This window comes from Tetranychus urticae, chromosome 1, assembly GCF_039701765.1.
Source record: "Tetranychus urticae isolate SD_2017Ah chromosome 1, NJAU_TeUrti_SD_1.0, whole genome shotgun sequence".
NCBI classification, from domain to species: Eukaryota; Metazoa; Arthropoda; class Arachnida; order Trombidiformes; family Tetranychidae; genus Tetranychus; species Tetranychus urticae.
The window spans coordinates 4,778,952-4,804,503 of NC_142958.1; the positions used below are offsets into that span (position 1 = coordinate 4,778,952).

General features: G+C 32.6%; 3 protein-coding genes across 5 annotated transcripts in view; 1 reads left to right on the plus strand and 2 right to left on the minus strand.

The window, feature by feature from the left end:
* The window catches only part of LOC107367864 (paired box protein Pax-6), a 30,849-nt gene extending 25,198 nt beyond the window's left edge, over nt 1-5,651 (minus strand). Inside the window, exons 1-2 of one of the 2 annotated variants that reach the window (XM_015935627.3) lie at nt 5,185-5,651; nt 2,819-2,995 (exon numbers count right to left, since the gene is read on the minus strand). In XM_015935627.3, the coding sequence (XP_015791113.2) occupies nt 2,819-2,995; nt 5,185-5,389 (382 nt within the window). In that variant the 5' untranslated portion in view covers nt 5,390-5,651. The remainder of the gene's footprint in view (nt 1-2,818; nt 2,996-5,184) is intronic. The other variant, XM_015935619.3, reaches the window with a different exon arrangement.
* A 9,051-nt stretch (nt 5,652-14,702) lies between these two features.
* Nucleotides 14,703-16,805, plus strand: LOC107370682 (sodium-dependent glucose transporter 1C-like). The gene is made up of 4 exons (XM_015938653.3): nt 14,703-15,171; nt 15,252-15,410; nt 15,481-15,945; nt 16,006-16,805. Exons 1-4 carry the CDS (start codon nt 14,964-14,966, stop codon nt 16,554-16,556), a joined length of 1,383 nt encoding a protein of 460 aa, XP_015794139.2. The 5' UTR covers nt 14,703-14,963; the 3' UTR covers nt 16,557-16,805.
* Nucleotides 16,806-18,466: 1,661 nt separating this feature from the next.
* On the minus strand, nt 18,467-22,330 carry LOC107368022 (dual serine/threonine and tyrosine protein kinase). Of its 2 annotated transcripts, none has more exons than XM_015935801.3 (3): nt 22,150-22,330; nt 19,675-21,750; nt 18,467-19,071 (listed from the first exon to the last, which is right to left on the minus strand). In XM_015935801.3, exons 1-3 carry the CDS (start codon nt 22,271-22,273, stop codon nt 18,875-18,877), a joined length of 2,397 nt encoding a protein of 798 aa, XP_015791287.2. In that variant the 5' UTR covers nt 22,274-22,330; the 3' UTR covers nt 18,467-18,874. The 2 variants fall into 2 exon arrangements, with proteins under 2 accessions (XP_015791287.2, XP_089122782.1); XM_089266656.1 differs by having other exon boundaries at nt 19,675-21,872.
* Between the last annotated feature and the right edge of the window lie 3,222 nt (nt 22,331-25,552).

Below are 25,552 nucleotides of genomic sequence, written 5' to 3' on the forward strand. Positions count from 1 at the left end.
TGTTACAGGGTTGAGATGATAATTGTTCAGCAAACATTAACTCTTTGTTGATTCAAAAAGTAAATAGTCTGTATTTGAATCAATTGTCAACTTGTAACAATTGTCTAACTTTGTCTTTTCATTGTTGGAGATAATTGGTTAAATTGTACTGTAAAAGAGTTTAAATTTGTCAAAAATTTCACACAAAATTGATTTGTCAAAGAAAAAATTTCTTCATTTCCAATCAATTCGTCGAATTTAAATGTAGCGCCATTGAGTTCAAAATGGGTAACAGTTGCTTTCCCGTTTTAATCATCTGTTTAAGATCATTTCAAACATCAGGTTGACCCAAACAAAAGACAAAAAAACTTGATTTTGAACAATTTTCTGATCGAGTTTGATCGAATGATCTTTTCGCTTATAACGGCTCATCTAGTTTACACATTGACCTATGCAAGGTTGGAAAAAGGTATCTAGACAGAAATCTATCATCTGATCAGAACGGATTCACTTGTTTAGCCTCTGAACTTTCAGTAAATTATTCAACTCAATTAATATAATAAACAATTAAAATGTAATTGCAAATGTAAGTGGCAAAGATTACATCGAAACAAGATTCATTGTTTTTACAATTACAGAAACAATTTACCACTTTAATTTGATTTTAACCAACCTTCACTGAATTTCACAGGTTTATGAAAACCTTTCAATTGTGTCTCTATTTCATGTTCAACTGACTACTTTATATGCTGTGAATGTACATCTTAACTCATTTTAGGTCTTAATGAATGACTTTTATTACTACTAAAGGAGCAATCTAATGTTGGAAAGTAACGTTATAATTGAACCTTTTTTTACATGTTTGTGGTTCTTTACAGCCCAACCTAAGCTGAATATTGAACATATTTTCACCATTTTATTGTCCCTTTACAAGATGAAGACTAAAATTTATCGTCACACGTTTTTGTCTCGAAGTATTATCAACCTTTGTTGCTAACCATGTTTGTGATTGATATTGAAGTGCAAGTTGAGCAAAAGGCAAAAACAAAGTGTAATTGCTGTAAGTGTAAAAAAGCTCGGAAAAGGCAAGAAAAAAGATGAAACACAAATCTCAGGTCAACAATTATAATGACAACATGAACCAAAATTACAACATTATCATTATCAAAATGAGCATATTAATTTACAGAGGAAAACGGAAAGTGATTTAAATGTCTTTGTCTCCCTCTGACTCTGTATGGTGTTTCAAAGTGAATGTAGACTGTAATTAAGGGTAAAGATATTCAAGGTTTCCCTTAATATCGTGTAAGAAGCGTAAAACTAGCGAATTGTATCAATTATCCAAAGAAGAAGAAGAAGAAGAAAAAGTCTTGCATTTTCTTCACCTCAACTTATCTTCTTGATGATGAAAAAAAAGTCAGGTAAGTTGAGACAAGTTGAGAAGAAAAGTGAAAGAGAAAAGGCGTTTCAACGTGCCAATGTAAAGCGACTTTAAGCTTAGCTTTCTAATGAATTAGGGGAGGTTTGGAATGATGAAAGATGATGAGGTAAATTGAATCGTGATTACATGAAGAGGCAAGTGAAGCTTTTGGTCCGCATTTCAAGGTATTGCCATTTGTCGTGCTAATTGTTTTCCTTTCTTCTTCTTCAGAGGAAAGTCAACCTTCATGGACACTGTCAGCTTCCAGTTTTAACTGTTAATGACATGTTAGTGACTCTGTGAAAGTTCAACTCTAAAATCATTGACAACGTTAAGAGCAAACTTATTGATCGTTGAAACGTTGCAACTTGGTCAATGCGCATTAAGATTGAAACAAAATCTTTTCTTTGATTAGCTTTTCAATGTAAATTATATTTACTCTGATTGATCAAGATTAATTGTTGCACTAATATTGACTTAAGTTTACCTTTTTGCTGGTTCAACAAACAATCTGAAAACAAATGTTAAATGAAAAACTAATTTGAAAAGTTGATACAAATGATGAATTAATAGGTTTATTGAGTTGTTTATTGTTGTCTTTAAGTTATTGATGCTTATTGAGCTTCATGTTAACCGTTTACCTTTGACTTGAAGGTTAGATCATTTGACAGTGATGGGAATGATAACAATGGGAAGAAGCAACAATATCAATTGGCTTTGAGCAATTTAACCAAACTCATCTATCAGTTGAGGGATGAACATGATAATGATGATGAAGGAGGAAAAGTGAGAAACACCGGTTGACGGGTAAATTAACAGTTCATCATATTCATCATGAGTGTTGTGCTAACAAGGAAAATCATTTTTTTCTTGTTCTTCTCTTTTTTCTCATCTCAAATGTTAACAGGAAGATGTTATTTGTTTCTTACCTCAGTATGAAGTTGATATTGATAATAAAGCAACAATACAAAAAGATGATAATAACAAGATGAATTGATGTGATTGTTTCAAGAAGATGATGAATCTTGCACTCAATTAACTTTCTACTTTTCCTTTTTCTTGTTCACTCCTTGTTATCCATTTTGATGGATAACATGAGCTTCTTCATTTTTTTCCTCTTGTTCATCATCTTCATTGGCTATATTGGTAAAGAGTTTTTCAACCTTTTTTCGCGTTTCTCTGTTTATATTTGTGTGTTAAAGATTTAAACTGAAGGCTGAAATTGACTGATTAGGAGTGAAATATATTAGCCGATTAAAGGTTGAAATGAAGAGGAGGAGAGAGAAGCAAAGTTTTGGCGAAAAGGTAAAACCAATAATTGCTTTTGACTTGTCGTTTGTTTCTTGCTACTTCATTAACTGATTGATTGATTGAGTTTTGCGGGCCAATTTAGAGGTTAAAGTTAAACGAAAAGCTTACCTTCATTGACGAGTCTTTCTCTAATTTCCCATGCAAATATCGTTGGATTTTCTCGCTTGTACTGCTCAATTTTACTCACAACCAGCGGAGTTGCTACTTTGGGCTTGGAGCCGCCAATAACGGATGAATGTGGTGGAGCACGGAACAACCAGCCAAGATTACCATCGTAATAAAGTCCTTAAACGAGAAAAATTAAAATCACAATTAAAGCAAGATCGAGTGAAATGCATTGTTATCAAATCAAAATAAAAATCTTAAAATCTCATTTTCTCATCTTTACTTTTTCCAAAATCGCGATTTCGATTGTCTTCATTGTCAGAGATTTACTTTCAATGTTGGACAAAATGGTTTGTTGAAACTCTTGATTCAAATCACCTTTCAACTTGGCTATTTCAAAACCAAGAATCTTGAATCGAAATGCAAGATTCGAGATTTCGATCATTTTCATTGTCGAAAATTAATTTTGCAAAAAATGAACAAAGTTTTCTTTCATTTAACCTTTTGCGAGTCGACTTTTGCCTTATGCAACTCAGAGTTGGAATTTACTTTTTTAACTGTCGCTTAACTAGAATTTACGATTCGATATTTTGATGATTTTCGTTGTCGAAGATTTACTTTTTCAATATTCGGCAAAAATTTGATGTCTTGAAACTCTTGTAATGTAGCTTTTGCCTTTGAAACTCATCGGAATCGGAATTGAAATGTTTGCCTAAAATAATTGAAATACTTTACTTTTGGTTTTAATCTTTTCTCGGCCATTTCCATCATTTGATAAAACAAATGAATGGCATTTCACATCAATTACAGTTGATGAGAAGAATGATGAAAATATGGAAAAAAACTCGTTGAAAAGTTAATAAGATCACGCCTATTGACATAGGTCATGTAATCGGCTCATTAATCATTGTAACACCTTAAGCTGTTTCATCAAGTTATGTCTTTGAGTTTTGTTTCCCTTTTGGTTCATCCAACTAACATTGTCTTAAGATGCTCCTCAATCCTCGATAAAGCAAACAAGAAAACAATAAAACTAAATTGACCTGAAAACAGTAAACAAGGAATCACCTTTTTCAACACTTGAGATTATCTTTTGGCCACTTAATACTTTCAACAACTTTTTTGCACTCCCAATGTAATTATACTTTAGTTACCGGTTTACATTGTTTTTGTTTAAAAGTAATTAACTCGCCATTTCATGTAACCATTTGATGCATTTCAAGATCAATCATCTAATGGACTTGATGAAAGGATATTAAAATGTTTTCGTCTTTTCACTTTCACCATTTATTGGTTGATTAATTTTTCCATGTTTACCATTATAATATGATAATTGTGACTCCTCTTCACTGTTGCTATAATTATTACAATTACACCAATTATTACAGGTAAAGTGTTGATTAAGTTGACTAGGTAAAGATGGAAACTCCAAGTGAAGAAAAGAGAAGAAACATTTGAAAGTAAATTTTTCGCATAATTTGATCATTTAATTGATGCTTCAAGTTTACTTTGCATATTTTGCCTTCAACATTTGTCAATATTACCTTAATAATTATCATTAGACGCAAAAAAAGTAAAACGATTAGAAGTGATGATCAACTGAGAAAAGGTGGGAGGATGGAAAGGTGTTGTTGATGATGATCATCATGATGATCACCTTCAACATCACCTGGTATGAAGAGGGTAAAGAAGGTAAAGAAGAAGAAAAAGTCAAAAAAGAAGGTAAAATGTGGCAAAATGAGGAGGAGGCTGATGATGATGAGGAGGTTAGTGCTGGTGGTTTGAGGTCACAGGTAGACCAAGAGTGAGACAATGAGAGAGGAAGGTAGTGTTTCATGGAAGCTCGCATAACCACTTTAGACAATTGTTCATCTAAGTGTTCATCTTGTAGACACACCAAGTCACATCGTCTACCATCATCATCATCATCATCCGAAACAAAAAATGAGCACAAAATTTTTTTCTCTCTCTTTTCTCAATTTTCTCGCAAAAAGCCCAAAAAATAGACTTTTTTAGTTTATGCTCAAACAAAAGCTAAACCAACCTATAACATTGCACACAATTGCAGTGACAATGAGCGTCCATTTGATCATCATCATCATTACCATTATTAAGAGTAGTCATGCTAATAACCGGAAACAGGTGACATGTTCAATTTCCTTTCACAGTTACCTTTCTGTTATCCTTTATTGATTGTAAGGTGTTATTAAATAATCTGTATTATTACTGGTTGCCTCAATATTCATATTAATAACTAATTTGCTTTTTTTCGCTCTTTTTACATTCGTTTTGTTTTTCCGTTTCAACTAATGATGATGATGGACGCATTCATTGTTTTTCGAGTTTACATTATTAAAGGTTTCACTCACTTTGATTGCTATGATTATTGTTGTTGCCGTTGTTGATGTTGTTGGCGGTTGTGCTGCTGTTGCTTGTGTTGCTGGTGTTGGTACTTGTGTTGCTTGTCGTGTTATTGTTGCTTTTTGATATTAATCCATCAATATTGAACTTTATCTTTTCCTCTGAACAAATTGTTGAAGTTGAAGATGAACGATTGTTAGTCCTTAAATCCATTGCTCAAGTTGAAATGATGATTGGGCAAAGTGTCGATGGCAAGAGTAGAGTTGGAAAAGGGTTTAACAACACAAAACTAATCACTTTGAAAAAATTTGACATTTGAAGGTTAGTCTTACATGTATTTTTGTTGTTGCGTTTGTTGGCCTTTTTTTCACCTTAATTTTTGCTCTTCACTGCTTCTCAAGTGGTTTAACACAAATTTGTGTTCAAATGTTCAAACTTGATTCAAACTTGAAGTGAGCAAAAGTAAACTTGTCAGCAGATAATTGGTAACTTAATGTGATTGGTTACTTTTACCTGGAAAAAGGTACGCCTTAATGTTTATCCATGATTGGCTGAGGCTGGTTCAACATGTTTACGCCTGTTTCGCACAGAGTGTTGCCTTCAAAAAGGAGGAGTAAAGGAAAGGTAAATGCAATAAAGGTGGATGACAGGGAAAGAAGAAGATGGTAAAGGTTGATATCTGTTGACCAACCATTTGATAAATCACAATCTTATTGATTTCCCTTTGCATTTAAATTAACTCTTGAGCTGCTCTTTTCACCAAATTTAATAACAACATTAATGACTCCAATGATATATTTCAATTCATTTTGTTGTTCAGACAACACTCAATTTTATTCTTTCTTCTTTCTTCTTCTTCTTCTGTCAATTTGATTCAATGTTGTCTGCTTATTACATTTAAACTTTTCTCGTTCATTTGTTGATACATTGGTTATTAGCAGATAACAAGGTTTATCTTGTAAACATTATCATTTGCAATGAGATGAAAACTGACTGGGAGTGAAAGCAATAAAGAGAATAAAAAATGGAGAATAATGTTTGTCATGAAAATATGTAATTATCTTGTATAGTTAACATAATCAGATTGTTGACAAAATTATACTTCAAACTTTTTCCAGACTATTATTAGTTGGCCTTGTTGACCGCTTCATTATCGCTTGGACACTTTTCCTTCTCTTGTCAGTTTTCACCTTTTACCTGGAAAAGGTTGATAATCAATCATTGAAAGGAATTGAATGTAACAAATCAAATTAACAATTCAAGGTGAAATTGGAAGTTCCTTTTGTCTTGTTTTTGTGTCTTTTTGTTTAATTTGGTTGAATAAGAGAAGTTTTTTCAATGGAAAATGAAATTTTGTGAAAATTGCGTCCTCTTCTCATGTGGCGATGAACGATAAAAACAATGAGTAATTAAGTGTGTTTGTTTGTGAAAATTGATGGATAATGATTAAAGAGAGAAGGAAAATGTCGCTTCATCGGGCAAAAGTGGGTGGTGGGAATGAGGCTCAATGAGGAAGGTTAATGAAAACGGAAATTGATTCCAATAGTTGTTTGTCTTTTATCAATGGTAAAGGGATCAACTTAGAGTCTTACCTTGCTCTGTCCCTTTGACAGTTCAATTGACATAAACATAATTCATTTAAACTGTTTTATTGTTTCCATTGGAGTAAACTTCCTTGATTCAAGAGATTAATATCATTATTCATTTCAAGCCAAACATCATTATCATTCTCATTGTCTCTTCTCCATTTTTTTCTTCATCATCCTCTGTTTGTCTCCATCAACTGATCATTAAAACACCTTCTATATCGGTATCCAGTTTTCAGTAAAGTCGCCCCTCAAGCGCAAGGAATAACCTCAAGTTTACAAGTTTAGGCTGGCGTTTTACTGATGGTTTAACTTGAATGACTTTTGCGCTTTTGTTCAACAAAATTTTATTATTAAAGTTAATAAACTCTTGATTTAGTTTATGAATCTTATCAATTTTATCATTTTGCATTTACTTTATTAATAGTTACTGCGCAAAAAAGGCGAGGGTTAAAACTTGCAATGAACAGTTGCTGGAAATAAAAAATTGAAGTTTTTCTTTTCGAGTTTTTTTTTCGTTTGGTCTTGAGTAGGATGCCATGATCAGATAGCAGATGAGCTCAACTGATATAATCCGATATAAGCTGGGCAAGATACAAGATGTCCAACAGAGTTGAGTTTTGGATAAATTGAAAAGTTGCAAATTTGACTTTCGCTTGGCCAGAACCACCTTATGGTTAAAAACAATTTTTTTGTCTCTGAATATTTCGAGCTGTTCCTCTGTGAAATTGGTAAAGATTGAGCAAATCTGATGATTTCTCCGCCTTTGTCGATAAAAATTTGCTATTTCAACTTGTAAATTGAGAAAACTGGAAAATCTATAAAATTAAAAACCATGTTCATCGATAAAGGGCCAATCTTAATGCATATTCTGTTGATTCTTTTTTGAGTAAATTGATTAGCAGAAAAATTTCCGAATATTTCCTCAACCTTTTCTGGTTATAAACTAATTTTATAATAGTAATGAAACGAAAAAGAACCAATAATTTGTCTCGTTATACACTTTACACTTTGATTACACTTAAACAATGTTTCTGAACAATTCAGGTTTCTTTGTGCAAATAAAGTTACGAAAAAAGGATAAAATTTGTTAACTCATCATCTTTCTTATTCCATCGTCAATTTTGTCGTAATTTAACTGATAGAAAATTTATTTTCAATATCATGTATTATAAGTTCTCGAAAAGTAATTTCAAGCTTTCATTTCGAGACAATCTCAGCTTATGGCTCTATTACCAGCATCATGACTTTTAATATTCAGGTAGCAACTTAAAACTGAAAAACAGAGTCAAAGTTTCGGAAATGGCAAATCATTAAACAATCTTAATTTCAGTCCAAAACACTGGTCAAAAAACCTGAAGGAAGGAAACATCAAAAATCAAGATTGGCCAGATCAAGTTATTAAATGATACATCACATCGACTGAAATGGTCAATAAAATGGAAAATAATTTTCCATTAAAACAAATTGTTTATTGTAAAACAATCGACATCACCAAATGTAAATTTTCAACAAAAGACTCGGCTAATCAATTTTGAGCTTGTATCATTTCCCAAATTGACTGTGAATATTACCAAGCAATTAAATGGGCGAAAACTGTATTGCTACCAATAATTAGTGAAATAATGGCGGAGCAAACGGTTGTCCATTGAATTTTAATAAGTGGGACACCAACATAAACCGTTGTAGAGTATAATTTTTGGTCAATCACTTTTCTTGTAATGTTACTTGAAAATCTGGTCAAATGTTACCTTTACGCTTTCACAGCAAGATAAATGGATTTTTAAACTCTACCTAACAGTTGCGATTATCACAGTTAGTTAACATTTTTGTTTTACCTGAATAAACCTTCTGTTTACCACTAATATCATTATGATGATGCACTTATAATAACAATCATCATCCTTCTCATCATCATTAGTTTTCATCCTAGAAATGAGTGTAAAAGTGAGAAAAGAGAAAAAGGAAAACGAAAAGAAAACGAAAAAATGGAAAAAGTAATAATTTAAACTCCATAGACAAGTGAAGCCACATTTATCAGTATATTTGTCTTCCTCTTTTGTCTTAAAGAGACAGTGAGTGAGTGCAAGAGGATAACCACCCTTGGTGTTGAGAGGTGGACCTCTTGGGATGAAGATGAAGATGATGGTGATGATGAAAAGGAAAAGAAACATTTTTCAAGTAAGTCAAAGTTATTGACACTGATAAATGTCGACAACAAATTAAGGGTAAACCGGATTTCACCTTATTGCCTTGAGGTGAAAACAAAAGGTAGAAAAACAATAATCAGTGGAAGCAAGGTAAGAAAGGTAAAAGATGGAGTGGACAAAATGTTACACTTTTGACCATTCAAATTTAATAACAATAATGACATTAAAAATAAGTTAATAACAATAATCCAAATTGCTTTAAATCTCGTGAGAATCCTAATTGTTTTCCTGTCAACTTTAATCAGTAAAAATAATACAATCTTTAATTAACTTTGCAACTCCAGTGAGACTTTCAACAAAAAATTTCCATTTCCATCTCAATATTTCATGACACCCAATCAATGAAAAGAAGCAAAAGAAAATTGATTTTTTCAAACTTCATTTCAACTGAAGAGTTGATGAAAGTTACAAGTCAATTAGAGTAATCAAAGTATTATCTCAACATTTATTGGAAAATGAAATTGTCTTTAAAAGTGGAAATTCATTTTCGAGTAAAGATGAACATTTCATGGTTAACAAGTCATTATGAATTGCGTAAAGCGTAATAACAGTGTTGGACAAGATTCATTGTTTGAGCAAAACTCAGCTTCATGTTTGGACAAGAAGGAAAAGATTGCGTGCCAACGATCCAATGCAAGTGGCAATCCATTTTAGGTGAAATAAATTAGCTGTCATTTTAATTTTTGGTCAGCATTTGAGACGCAAGTTGAAAGGCAATAATCTTAAAAATGGAAGTTTGTTGAACATTTACTTTAGCGCGTTAAGTTGATAATAGATAATCAATGGATTGAACTTGGCTATCAAGTGTTAAAGGTTAATTAACATTTTGAGCTTTTGTTTTGCTCTTGAAGGCTTCAAGAAAGTTGATTAAGATGATTTCATTTGTACAGTTTATGTCATGCAATGCGTCTCATGATGATTCTCATCAGTATTTTTAGCATTAATAAACTGATTGATGATGTTGTTTTGGTGTAAAGCAAATTATTGATCATCTCAAGATTGATCTAAATGATGACCAGTTAAACTGTTCAAATGTTGAAAATTATATATTGTTTGACTTTTGAATTGCTTTTTGTTTCGCCATCGTTTGTGCTAATATTTGCAATCAAACCGTTTTTACCTGCAATTGCATGATTAACAAATGATTGCCAATTGATTTAGGTTTCAAGTTGATGAAAGATCAACTTTTATTTCACCTTTTTTCAATCCGATTTCAATTTTGTAATTCACCAAAGACCAGTAAAGACAACTGTCTGTAATCCCATCAAAAGGATAACAATCAAAATAATACATTTCAATGTTAACATTTTCCAGTCAACAATTTCCTTAATCATCTTCATCGTTCCTTTCATCATGCAACTTCACATGAACAATGAAAAATCACTTTTTTCCACATTCTTACCTTAACTCAATTTCATTGATACTAATCAATCAAAAGTTAAATTTCTAGTCAAATGAGTTTTAATGTTTTCCATTCTCAATCATTGATTTGATTAGAATCAAGTTTAATGGCGTTTTTCGTTTAACAACATTTTTGTGATTAACATTGACAATGTGTTAATCTGTGTCAACAAATCAATCAAAAAAATGAACAATTGAACAGAAGAAAAAACAAAAGTTGCAAAAATGCAATTAACTTGGATTAATTTGATTCGCTTATTGAAAGATGATTGGAAAAAAGGTAAAAAAGATTGAATAATTGCAAGATTTGCTGTTGAGTAAAGAGTTGAGAAAATCAACTTTTTTCTTTGCTTCTTCACCTCAACTCCACCTTTTCTTAGGACCCTTAATTTCCACCCTGGATTCCTTGTTTGGCTAATTACCTCAAAGGTAATCTCAATTAACCAGAACAAGGGTAAACCCGAGTTTACCTCAAAACCACTGTAATTACACTTTTGCCCAACTAATAATCAACTAAAGATGATTTGTTTTTTTCAATATTTATTTTGCTTCTTCTCTTGACTTGATCAAAGGCGATCAAGCTATTGAATGCTCGCTCAAATTATCAACCCTGTCATTAATTTTGATGCCCTTAATTTTAATCTTTGCATCTTATCAGGAAAAAAATTTAATTAACGCAACTTTTGATTGGAAAAAAAAGTAAAGTAAAAAATGTTGAAAAGGCAAACCTTAACCAGTGAAAACAAGGTAACTCAGTAAATTGGTTGTGGTAATTTGATGATGGGTAAGTTTAGCTTATCTAATGAAAACGAAGGCAATGATGAGAAAAAAAAAGTTCAGAAACTATCTGATGAAATGAATAAAGAAAAAGATAAAGGTTAATATTAGCTTTGAAAGTTGCGAACAAAAAAAGGTGAAAAATTAGCATTAATTATTCATTGAAGTGTTTTATTTTTGTTGCTCATTTCTTTACCATTTTTTCCCATTAAAATGGACTAAAAGCAAGCAAAATCATCACAATCAGAATCATCCTTAACGGACATTCAGTTGAACATGGCAAATGAGGGAAATGATGCTTTTGTTGCAACAACATCAATCATGTTTACATTGATTTAATTGTGTGATAATGAGAATATTCAGTTGATTGCAATTATCAGTTTCAACTGCTTCTTCCATGTTTCACCTTCTCATCAGCTTCCAACTTGAACAGCTTCAAGGGTAGTCAACAACCAATAGAGAAACAAAAGATTTGAGAAAAGGTGATAATCGACTGAGAATAGGTTTGGCTTGTGATTAAACACCTAAGCTTTTCTTGTAACCTTTTTGGGTGTAAATTGTTTCACATTTAATATGTGGGCTTAAACATGATGATGATAAAGGTATTATTAGGTGAGGCCTTCAATTGATTAAACTTTCCAGAGTAAATTACAAAAGGACAGAAGAGAGAAGAAGAAGAAAAAAGGTAAAATAAAAGATCGACTGTTTAACTTTCTCATCTGAAGACAATTTAATATTAAAAGCTATTTTCAATAATCATTATCAACTGGATCGATAGCAATCAATAGTCCATAAAGAGAGGCAAAATTTTGCAGCCAAATCAATGATGCAAAAAGAAATGAGAATAAATTACATTCAATTTGAATACAAATTTCACTGTTAATCGTTATTTTCAGGAAAATGAGAAAAATTGTAATCGCTTTCAAACCAATATTTAAGTTGAAATGACTATCAAATCCAGTCGAATCAATTTCTCATCAATTCTGGTCAACTTCAGTTTTCCTAAAAAAAGTCTCTCGAATTAACATCAACTCGAAAAGCATTTCAAAAACTTTTCAAAATCAATGAACAAAGAAAAAAAAAAGAGTTCGCAAAGTCGATCATGCCCAACCCTTTTCTTCGTTCAATTCCACTCGAATCATGGTCAAGTCAACCATCTTCATGAAATCGTTTGCAACTGAAAAAAAGACAAAAAAACTATTTTCTGTTGATTGCAATTCGAATCATTTTTTTACGAAAAGTGAAAAAGTTTAACTTTTGTTAGGAAATGTAAAGTTACAAATGATCCTATACATTAATAAATATAATAATAATAATGTAATAATAGTAAAGGTGAAATAGTAATGATGATTATCGTTATTATTGTTGTTATCATTATCCAATGATATATTATTCATGAGATAACTTTTTACTCAACCGCGGCTGATTCTCTTTACACACACAAAATATGGTCACTGAACTTTATCATTATCATCTTCATCATCGTCCTCAGGTAACTTATAATCATTCCTTTATTGTACCGCTTTCTATCATCACCTTTTAAATCAAAATTCATTACAAGCATTTAGGATCATGTTAAAGAAGAAGAAAAAGTATCTTCTCCTTCACATTGGAACATTTAAAATTGGAATGCTCAGTGGAAGAGAAGAAGAAAAGAAAAGAAAAAATCACCTCTCAAAAGGAATAAGGTAAACTTATCTCAACTCTGCACCTTACTTGTTCACCTTTATCATGGACCAAGTTTTTTTTTCTTCTTCTTGTCTCTGATTCTCTAAATGATCATTAAAAAGTTCAACACACAACAGTTTTATTACCATTACAATCATCATCATTATCAGTTGTATGATTCCTCATATTTGTGATTATTATTACCTTTTTTGTAGCTATTTTACCTTCCATTTTTTTGCATTATTTAACTTTTCTTTTACCTTTTTCTTGTTTCTGATGGTCTTGACCTTTTCTTTATCGCTGGTCCTCATCGTGTTCCCATTCAGAGAGGCAAAGCTTTCATTTCGCCTTCAACTAGTGGTGTCGGTGGATTAAATATTGGCCTATTGTTGGCCTTCACTCTTAATGATAGTGATAGTGTTAATCGTAATTCACAATTATTATGTTTAATGGAACAAGAAAGTCTAGTCTATTCAATGAATTGATGAGGGTTCAGGTGGTTTAAGGCGCTTTTCAAGCCTCCACTTTAACTAGATGTTTAAGTGTTTAAAGATGAGTTTGTTCAAGTTTTGGTCAACAGTAATTTGATTAATACTTGCAAACCGATTTGCAATTTATGTTTCAAGATTAATGCTTTGCATTCAACTGTTGCATTTGCTGGAAATCGCTCAGTTCTGTAACAATTGATATTGCAATTATTTGATCAATTAGATTTTTTGGGTTTGTTGATTAGCAAAGAATTAATTAAAGAATAAATTTTATTCCTTAATTTAGATTAACTTTTGATTCGGTTGTATTCTGGTTAATTATGTGACTTGTTTCATGTTTGCTTTGTACTTTTTTTGGATTTTTTTCAGTTTCTTTTTCTTGATTAAATGTTTCCAATCGGTCAATAGTTGGGCATTTGGCTGTGAAACAACACTTCAATTAAGAATGAACTGAAAAATAATTTTATTATTTAAGTCGACTTTTATTCAAGCTGATATACGTGGCGCCGTCTAGTGCCTTGTAAACGAGACAATATTTAAGTATGAAAATGTAAGCAAAAATGAAAAGTTTGGAAGAGACATTTGTTTATTCAAATGCTAAATCAACCGTAAATTCATCTGACATTCAAATCTTTTTTCAGTAAGACAATCATTTTCTGAAATGAAACTAACACTTCAAAAGCAATAAACACCACTTGATACTTACCTCTATGAGAACCAGAAATGTTCATTATTTCAATGTTCGAATTCATAAATTCATAATTTTCGAGTCAAATTATTGCGAATCAAATCATTGTATAGTTGGTTGGCTACAAGGCTGGTTGTTAATTTATTTAACTTTAATTGTATAGCAATTAATCGGAAATTTCTGTTCATTGAAAATCTCATAAATGTTGTTAAATAAAACATTGCATGAGAAGAAGATTATTTATCAAGTTTTCACTTCAATGTTCAATGATGAAATCTAAAAATCTGAAATGAAATTGAACATGAATCAAATTTATCATGAATTGAAGCTTAACCTCTCTGACATTAGCTTCCATGTCGATTCAAATTTGAATAAAGCAAGTACCATTTCCATAGCTTTTACCTTTACCTTCTTCCCTTTAACTTAACCAGGAAGAGCACATATCCTGTGCCTTTAATGAGTGCCAAGGTAACAAGTCTTGCAACATGATAAGATTATGTTTTTAAGTGAAATAAATGAATAATATAAATCATAATTCATGGGATGCTGCAAAAGAAAAGACAGTTGACTTTGACTTTGATTAACACTTTTATCATTTCCATTTTGTTTTATGATCCACTTTTGATTGCATTTGACTATCATTCAACAGATAACTAGAAAGATTCAGGTAGATAACTAATTTATTGTCATGATACTCTTCCTGAATTTTTTGCTCATTTTCATCTTCTCAACGAGTCCACAATGAACAAGCAAAATAAATGTACAAAACTTGAAACGAGAAGAACGTTTCAAGTTTGATTGAAATAGATTTATCAATCCCTGCATTTTCCCTGAACCTAGTCATTCCAAGCCATCTGAGTACAAACCTCAGCTACTTAAAGCGTTTAGTCTAATTAATCACCTGCCACTTAACATTGAACATTGTCAGTGTCAACATTATTCCATGAAAGTGCAAATGAAAAAGTGAAAATGAAGTTACTTGAATACATTCGAGTCAACAAGTACAAAATATTCAAAACAATTTTAACTTATATAACCTTTGCCGGTCTAGGTGGAACAAATACTCTGGTTGGAAGTTCACTGCTTGATCTTCAAATTCGTGTTCAAAGATCTTTCGATGCAACTTCCAGGCTTGTCCAGGCCCGCTCCATTGGCTATGTTATCGGAGCTTCTTCATGTAAGTCAATGTATCAATATTCATCAATAGGTTTTAACCAGTCAGTCAGTAGTTTAACCACTTTTCTCATCCCTTTAAAGGTGGCTTCCTAGGTGAACGTATCAACAACTATCTGGCCCTTTCACTGGCTGATTTGGTTGCCGGCCTTTTCCTCATCATTGCTCCTTGGTTCAAGATACTTGAAGTCATCATTACTTGTATTGTAGCTTCTGGTTTCGCTCAAGGAATTTTGGACATTTGTAAGACTTTTTCCTCAAACTTTTCTTTTTACTTCATGATTACAGTTTCAAATGTTCTCGTCCTTAACAGATTGTAATGTAATCATTTTGCGAATCTGGGGTGTTAAAGGAATCAACTGGCTTCAAGTTTTGCACATGAGTTTTGGTTTTGGCGCTTTAATTACACCCATCTTCACGAGGCCTTTTCTCCTTCCAAATACTGGCGAGTCGAGTGATTCCGAGTTGATGAATGCAACTTCAACTTTTACTGGCAACGAAACCATTTCTTCTTCAAACAATTACATTGGCGGCTATTCACCAGACGAAGTAAAGGTTCAATATTCTTTCCTCATTTTAGGTGGTATTTTGGTCATTGTTTCAATTCCAATTTTTTTCTGTTACCTTTACGAAAGTAAAACGGGAACTGAGCAAGGTAATGAAGAAGACAAGAAAACTGATGCTCATGAAGGTGAAACCGGCAAGATTAAAAAATTTATTGCAACATTTATGGTCGCAATCCTGGCAAACCTCACTTTTGGTTCTGAAGCAGCAATTGGTAAGTTTGATGGAAATTTTTTTTATGATTTTCGATTTATAATTTTTTCTTCGATTTTAGGTAACTTGTGCACTGCATTTGCCGTCAAGGCTGACCTTAAAATGGAAAAGCAAACTGCCGTTCTTTTGGCCACAGTTTATTGGACAACCTTTTCCTTTTACCGTCTAATTTTCATTCCACTTACTCTGTTGATCAAAGAGAGTCGATTGTTTTATTTCAATTTACTGATAATACTTGCCGGTGTTGTCGCTCTGGTGCCAAATGCTGCCTCCAAAGCCATTTTTGCGTGGATTGCTTTTGTTTTGCTTGGCATTGGCTATTCACCATGCTTCTCAATATCTTTTGCTTCACTGGAAAAATATTTTCACATGTCAAACTCGATCACATCTTTTATTCTGGTTTGTGGTACTTTGGGTGAAACGGTTCACACTGCCGTCCTATCCATTTACATTGACAGGCAACCCATTATTTTCGTCTACTACATTGGTATCATGTCACTAGTCTATGTAGCAGTCAGTGTGATATTGCCCTACTATTTGCGGAAAACGTGTTCAAAACGAGTTGAAAATTCGATTGGGAATAAAAGAAATCTTGAAATGGAAAAATATTGATAAATTTTAAAGACGCTAATGTGTTACAAACACATTTGGAAATTAATGGGTCTTTTTAAATACAGTTGAGACAATTAGAATGTACATTTGTGTAAAAAAGTCTGTAAAGTCAATTTACTTGTTAAATGAAAAACAAAGAATCCCTAAGAAATAGTGAGAAATGAATTCAAATGTAAAATAACGGTTTTTAACAAAAGGAAACCAAAAAATAAGTTTTAAAATAAAAAAATCCCTTTTTGACCAATTTAATACCTGACTTGATTTCGAGAATTAAATATGCTTGATAAGGAAAAGATGTTCGTGAAAAGAGGTATTTCATTTTATTGTGATTCTGGTTCATTTGACTCTAAGCTTACCTGGCAGCACTTCGAGCTTGCAAGTTCAACATTCAACCGCACAATAAAATGGTACAACAATGAAAAAAAGAGTGTAAAAATATTCCATCAGCTCGACGGTGAAAATAATGTTGAAAATTTGCAGGCAGATAACCCTCCAATCTCCACCAGGGCGACAATTACATTTGATATTTCAGTGGAAAATAACGATTTCGTTGGAAAGACGAAAACTGTCTGAACTTTCCTCAAACTCGTTATATTTAGAAGTTCTGTGAATATGCTAAGCAAAAAGTAAAGCCTCAATCTCGATAAATTCAAAAAATAACTAGTCGTCAGGATGCAATCCGATGGAAAGTGTTCGGTCGAATTTGTTGAAAATTTCAAAAAATAGAATATTTAATGTTCAATAAAGATTGAAAATAATAAATAATAATAAAATTTTAGAATCTTCATTATTTTATTAATATAATAATAATAATTTTTTCATTGGTACATTTTTTGACGTTGATAGTGTTATGACATTAATTCAGGGAAAGATTTTGTTAGCTTTCAATTGCTTATCAAAGCTGCTCTTGAGTATCAAAAAAGGCAGAGTTCACGGATAAATCCACAACGGAATGATTGAGTATTTTGATTGACTTGTTGACAAAAATTGCTAAACTAAGGTTGATAACATTTAAATAATTAAAGTTTCACGTTTCAAGTTCACATTTTCCGTACTTGATAATTCTATTCCTAGCTGATAACTGTCTAACTATGACAAAAAACTAATCTTAATTGCACCGAATAATCAGTTGGTAAGATTTATACAGAGTTTTCCGGTTAATGTTACAAAACTTTGCTCTAGTTGATGCAAAAGTGGAATCTTTTTCAATTTAAAACGCTTGTGTCTTGAGTGTCCGAGTTGATCATATTTAGCATTATCAGATGTTGCATCAAGTCTGTTCAGAATTTTGTCCATTATTTCTTTTACTTGAGCCAATTCGGAATTTTTCGTTGCCATCTTGTCATTTTACACCAAAAATGTCACTCAAGCTAAATTGTCTCACCATGCAGGATGACAATTTATAATCAATATTTCAATTGATCTGAAATCTAAAAAATCGAAGCTGCGTGATATCAACTATTTTTATGCATTTTCACAGCTTACTTATGTATGTTATTTCTGGGTGAAATTTTATGACATTGCTGTTAACATTATGATAAACTGATTTTTTTGATTATGAGAACATGCGTTTAACATTCGTTGTTGCAAGAAGCTAATTTAAACTGGGATTCAATTTAACATTCATTTGCCAATCAATCCATAAATTGAAAGAAACATTCAAAGTCAAAACTATCAAAATTGTGTCAAAATAACAGTTAATTGATTTTTGGATCTTCTGATGTTCATAAATGTAACATCTTGAATCACTCTTGCAATTGTTAGATTACATTGAATTATTGATCAAAGATTTGCTAAAAATGACAAAAAGATAAAGAACGTTGTTGCTTTGAAATTTTTTTATTCTTAAGCTTGTTGGCCATGAAATATCTGATGGATGTTGAGAGGTACATTGGATTAATTTTCAATGATTAAAATGGGCAAAAATCTATTTATTTCAATTTCTCATAGCTTAATGGTTTAAAGCTTTTTTCATATAAAAATTGTTATTGGACAATAATTTTTCAAGTAATGCTCTCAAAAGAGGAATTAATATTAGTCTTTGGTTGATTTAAAGAAACTACTAATTACTGATTGGAATAACCAGGCCAGATATTTTTGCAATTTTCAATAAACGCGAAATATTCAGAAAATTTACAATACAATTTGCCTTTAAAAAAATATAACTTTGTTTAACAGAATAATCTCTTTACAGTTGAAAGGGAGGAAAAATATATATTTTACAAAATGGTCTGATCACTATTGAGTCGATAAAGTATTGCCTCTAAAAAAAAGTTGACTGACCACTTTTGACTGATGAGCCAACTCATTGACCAGCTTCAGGTTTGACGCGATCTCATAAAATTTTTGGTATATCCAGCCGGTGGTTTGCTTTCTTTATAATTACTCAAAATAGAAACAAGTTTTGGCTCAATATCACCTAAATGAGGTCTAACGCTTGGCTCTTTAGCCCAACAAGCTTCCATGATTGCCCAGCATTCCGAGTCAAATTCTGGCAAACGCTCAGGTCGTACACCTAGAAAATAGAAAAGAAACAAAAAATATTGATTAGAATATAAGAATATGCATGGAAACGCAAATGGATGCTAAAAATTGCTAATCAATAGGTAATTGTACTGCACTAGATTAGATTTATATGATCAAAATGTGATAGAAAGTGAAGCAAAATGAGAAACAAAAGACAATGAATGCGGGAAAAGCGCAAAAAGCTACGTTTCTAATGTTTAAATCAATACAATTTTTACATATCTTGCTAAAAGTCATGGAGAAATAAGGCATCAAAATCTGGTCGTTAACCTGACATTCTCGTGAACGTGATAAAAAAATGATCAATTTAGCGAAACAACCTAATTGCACATTGACAAAATCAGTTGACTTGAACAATGGTGTCAATTATTAAATGTAGTAATTAATGGTTTCATTTAACAGTAATATGAATCAAGGAAATGAATAAGTAAATAAAAGATAATCTCAATCATAGCCAATCTAAATAATAAACATCAATGAAAATTATGATAGGCAATGACAGATAAATGGCCATGTCCGAGACTATGTAAATGGCTTGCTTCACAATTATCTAGTTAAATTGTTAACCAGAAAAGGCAAATAGGTTAATTACCTTTTCTTACACAGCTCCACAGTTGATCTTTATTTTGACACTGCTCAAAAATGTATGGTAGCCGTACGTGTCCAGCACAAATGTACCAAAATAAAATACCAAAAGCATAAACATCAACCGAATTGTCGTATTTACCAGTAAATAATTCAGGTGCCATGTGAATAGGTGTTCCTACAATTGAACCAGACATCATTGCCTCTGGCTTGCAAAATCCAAGGTCAGTGATTTTGGCTCTATTACGTTTATCGAGGAGAACATTTTTCAATTTAATGTCACGATGGACTAAACCTTGGCTGTGAAGAAAACGAATCCCTTGGACAACGTCAATGGCAACCTGAAGTCTACTTAACCAGTCTAAACCGTTTTTTATGGCAGAGTATAAATCTCTTGAGAGTCTATCCATGATGAGAAGCACAGCTGGACTGGATCCACCTCCGTAGGAATGGTCAATGGCAGAGCCACGGATTTGAACAATGCGATTATGTTCGGGAATTGATCGTGTATAATAAAATTCCATGGCTAGGTCATTCCAATGTTTCTCATCTGGAGGTACAACTGATTTAACAGCAACAGGCGAATGACCAGCCCAAGAGTCACATGAATAGACAACACCGTACTGACCTCTACCGATTTCACGACCCAATTCAGGCATGCCATGTAAAATGACATCTCTTAAACTGGTTGATTCTAAAGCACATCGGGCAATTCTTGGAGCATAGTATTTACGAACACGAACACGTTGCTCTTCTGTTCTTTCTAAGCGACCATAGTGAAGGTTTTCGAGTTGCTTCATTGCCGTGGCAAACTGCGTATGAGACATTCTCAATCTTTCCTTGAATTGGGCACAAATTGATTTAGCCAGTCGAGATTCCGACAGCGAGTCTAAAACATCTGCGGCAACTTTACGCTTCCATTCTTCATTAATTTCCGCCAAATTTCTCCAAGAAAGTGATACAGATACTAATTGTTTCATTTTTTCCCAGAAAGCACGTAATAGACTAGATGTTGTTCGCATGTTTATCTCTACTTGATAAGCAGCATTCAATATTTGTTTCAATGCATTGGAAGCTTGGATGCATTCATTTTTTGCAATAGACGAGGGAAAAAGTGATGTTGAGGATTGTGAATAGCCCTGTACTTGAGATGATGATGATGTCAATGGTAGTTGAGAAGTAGAAGGAAGATGAGGAATGTTGAGCAAATTACAGTGAGCTGGCCAATTTTCTAAGCTTTCCAGACATCTTTCGAGTGTCCCAATATAACTATTTCGAAGGTAATCAACTGATCCAATTAAGTTATCTGCAATAGCAGCATTCAACTTGCTTAAAACAAAATCTTGTACTTGAACCATGGCCAGTTGAACTTCTCGGGGAGATAAACGGATATTAAGATCACTTGATGAGGTGGAAAGTATGAGAGTAGAACTTATTTCCTCCAATGATCCTACCAATACTGCTTCATTATCACCTGGCTCCTGGCTTGACATGTATGGAGAGTTAAGTGATTGGTTATGTGAACATGGACCAGTTGATGAGTATTTATCAATCTCTTCCCCGGATGAATTGAGAAGTTGATCTTGCATTTGAGGTGTTGACACTGAGTTCTGGAAATGTCGCTGTGAATTTGATGGCGAGGTTGAAGGTGATACTAGAGATGATGAAGAAGATAAGGGAGATGATGACAATTTATTTGATTTGACTCCTGATGAAACAACCACACGATCCATTTCACTAAAACCGTTAAATTTACATCGATACTTGGCAGCTTCAGCAATTAATTCGTCTCTCATTGAATGGATGGTTAATGAGATGAGATTTTTTATCTCCTCTTGCTTTTTATTGGCGATAGACATTAAAGAATCAAATAATTGTTGCTCCTTTTGTTTGGCGTAAGCAATCCTTTTAGGGGTAATCATCATGTCCCGTGTCATGTCAAAAGCAGTCAAAATAAACATTCGTAAACATCGGTTGTGAGCCTCATTGAGTAAATTAGCAGCTTCAACAATGTGATTGATTTCAGTGCTCGCACTGATTCTTTGGTCAATCTCTTCATTCAGCTGAATATCTGTCAATTGTTCTTTGGTTTGAAACCATAAACATTTTAATCCGATTAACATGCAAACAGCAATTTACAGTAGCCACAAGGCATTTAGGAAAAAGGAAAAAAACGAAAGTAGAAAAAGAGAAATGAAAATAAAGCTGAAGGATAAAAGTTCAAATGCAACAAAGAAATTAAAATTGTCGGTAAATTGATACATGTTTAGCTTTACATCTTTTTATCTCAACACTTTGCTTCAATCAGATTGTAAACGAGCAAATTAGCTAAACAAAATCCTGATTGTCATGTTGACAAAATATTTTCTGATGAAAACTCGATAATATCAATGAGTAATAACTGGTTACAACTGAATTAGAGAGAAGCAAAAAAGTAAGAGAGAAAAAAAATGAGAAAAGTTGAAAAATAAAATTTAATTACCTTTTGAGAAATATCCACTTCTGCCAATCTCTTGGAGATTATTTCTAGTATTGGTGAGTATTCTTTTTAATTGTCGTTTATACTCGGCCAAATCAGAGCTCTCGCAATGAAGACTACGAGTCATGGCTTGAGCTAGAACGTTAATTAAAAAAATGAAGTGTATTAAACGGATTCACTTGTTGCTCATCACTGACTTGTAAACAAACCGTTACTGGTTGCTTCATTCCTACAGCCATCTACTAACAGCATAATTAATCAAAACTGGAATCATTGAGGGGAGGAGATTTCAACCAATTAAAACCAGATGGACAAAACTCTCAACTTGAACTGGTTTAAAGCAAGTTCTAGTTGGAAGCTTTTAATTTAATTTTTATATTTTGCTTCAAGTTTAATTAAAATTTTCAACATTAACAATCAAAAGTGTGGTTTAGTGTTACCTCAACATGTCAATTGTTCATTGATTCAATGAAAGATTATATTTCTTGTTTGTTTCTGAAAAAAACTCGCCTAGATTTTACTGCATACTAAATGTAAATGTACTTTGTCTGTTTACCACTTTCAACTTGTTTAACCGGTTGATTATGGACAATCACATCATTGGATAGTTATATTTACTGTATTAATTTGTAGTGTTTCATTAAATTGATGAATCGGTTCAGTAAATTTTTACCTATCCGCTAAATTCAGAAATGTTCATGATGATCAATTCGTTGATCATTTTTAGTTGGTTTCTTTTGTTTCTATCTGTGATTTGTGTAAATGGGTTTTACAACATTTACGACGGTGAATGTTGTATGGGACAATTACAAATCAGTATTTTGATGCAATACAATTATTAAATATCTGAAATCATCATGTTAACCAAAAGAGTAATGTAGGGTTGATCATAATTGAATTTAGTCAAAATTATTTTGATAAACCCGATTTTGAAATTGATAAATCGATGATCGACTAATCTAATGTAGGAAATTTACTCGTAGGAAAACTGTTGTAGGAAATTGTTTTCTCCATTTATGATTCATCTGTTTGACTCGCTTATTCAATGGTGTCAGTTTCATTCTGGAATTTGCAGATGATTCAACTTGATTTGTGTGATTTAAGGCTTAAGTTTACACTTTTTATTTTCGATAGGATTCGACGCAATTCTGACAAACACGGTTAAAGCTATTGGCGCCAACTTTAAAATCCTTCAAATAAAATATTGAGCTACAATTATTCGAGCTTTATGTAATTTTCTCAGAATGTCACCAATTTGAAATACAGGGGAAAAACTAAATTTTGCAGACCACTTTGATGATTGCTCTTTAGGGAGATGAGTAATTAGGACTATATGGGAAAATTAAGGGTAGAGAAGATATATTTTATTCATGAACGAAAGTGTGTTTTACAGATTTCTCGGTGGCTCCATATCCGCTATTTGCGTGGATTGCCGTTGTGTACTGTTCAAATCATATGATCAAGTAATTGTGCATGATTTTTTGCTATTATCTTTTATGCTATTATTCTGATATTTCAAATGAAGAAATTAGACTTAGTTCAAAGAAAGTAAAATAAGTATTAAGGTCTTGTAAATAGAGTTACGGGAAGAGGTTCGTCTTGATATTAAGAGTCATCTGTGAGGAGTTATTGTTTAGTGCTATGGTTAGATAAGGTCAACCGAAAAGTCCAAAAAATGAGGAGTGAGTGTATTAATTTCAAGTTTTACTTAGGTGAGTGCTTTATTTTTCAATTTTCTCTCCTATTGATACATAGTAACTGGATCTAACTAAATACGATTTGGTTAGCTACGAAAAATATATCTATGGGCCAATTGGCTCATAAATATCAGTCTTGGTCATAAATTGTTAATCTAATCTGCTAATTTTGTTCAAAAAAGACATCGTTGACTTGAAACAGACATAAACTTTTAGTAAAAAACGAACCTCTAAATAAGAATCTAGTTTAAGTCGTAATGAATAATGTAAGTAAGCATCGGATACTTGGAGTTACCGTTTGATCAGCCGGAAAGATTATGTTTCGATAGTAAATTAAAAGCTGGAGAGTCTGAATTCGAAAATTTAAGGGAAATTGTTTTGATTTCGTACGCTTTAGCTGATCCCGAATTCTCCCATATTGATTGGAAATATATTATGGCAACTAACATGCAGAGACAGCAAAACGGGTATGATTGTGGCGTTCTTGTTTGTTTCATGAGTATTCAAAAGTCCGGGTCTGGGACACCATCTTCTGGTCACCACCATCATCATCGGCACACCGGTCAGGGACATTTGTCCGGGTCTCGGACAAATAATTAAAGACAATTTTTAAATGAAAAAATAAGTTTTTTCAATACGTTCATCCCTCCTCGCCTGTAAATTTGTCGGGTCTGGGACAGACTACTCAAAACTATATAAAACTATCAAATATATAGTATATTTAAATATGGATGCTCTCAAGTATAAGATCTTTGGGACCTAATACAAGAAAGAAATGGAATCGATTCCTTCTTAAAATACATAGACATGAAATGCGAACAATATTTCGGAATTCCTCAAGAGGAATTCCTAATAAGATATACTCGATGGGCTGAAGCTCGAACTAATGAGCTTGAACAGAGCCGTAATTTGTGAAAAAATATCAATTCTGGCAAAAAAAACAATAAAAAAGCTTATTTTTTCATTTGAAAATTGTCTTTAATTTATTTGTCCCAGACCCGACAAGATGATGTCCTGGACCCGGACTTTTGAAAACTACTTTCATGGGAGACAACATGCTAAGAAGAGACTTGAAATTGGTGAAAATTCCGGTCATGCAGGATATTGGATTGTAGGGGTTCTTTTAAAAGAACCACTTACAGTTGAGACTCATTCAGTTGACACACACAAGCTACCATTGGATTTTGCTGCGACTTTTGCAGAAGCAGAATTGGAATTAGAGTCGATGACTTCTTACTCGAAAGAGCCGTGTTGCACTTGCGTTATTGAAGCAACTGGTATCACGAAATTTGGAGTTGAAGTATATTTCATGTGTGCGATTCGCAAGTTAACTCAGATACTAGACTATTTCTGCTTATTTTGCGATATTTCAATTACATTATTCCAAACCCCCCACCTGCCATCACGACCTCCTACATCTATCAAGCTTAGTACAACTTCTTTTTTATAGTTTCAATTACATTGTACAGGGCATTTCAGCTCATTTTCCTGTTGTAAAACAGTTGTTACTCGGAATTGGCTTGACCTTGAGAGTAGATATTATGTTTTTAGAAATTTGGGCGATACTCAATTGTCATATTTCAAGGTAAAGGTCATTCAAGGTCATTTTTCGGAAATCTTTCCTACCGTTATTAGAGGTCATTTTAAGGTCAAATCATAATTTTCAAGGTCAAAGAATTAGCATTCTGTCACAAGCACTGCGTGAGATA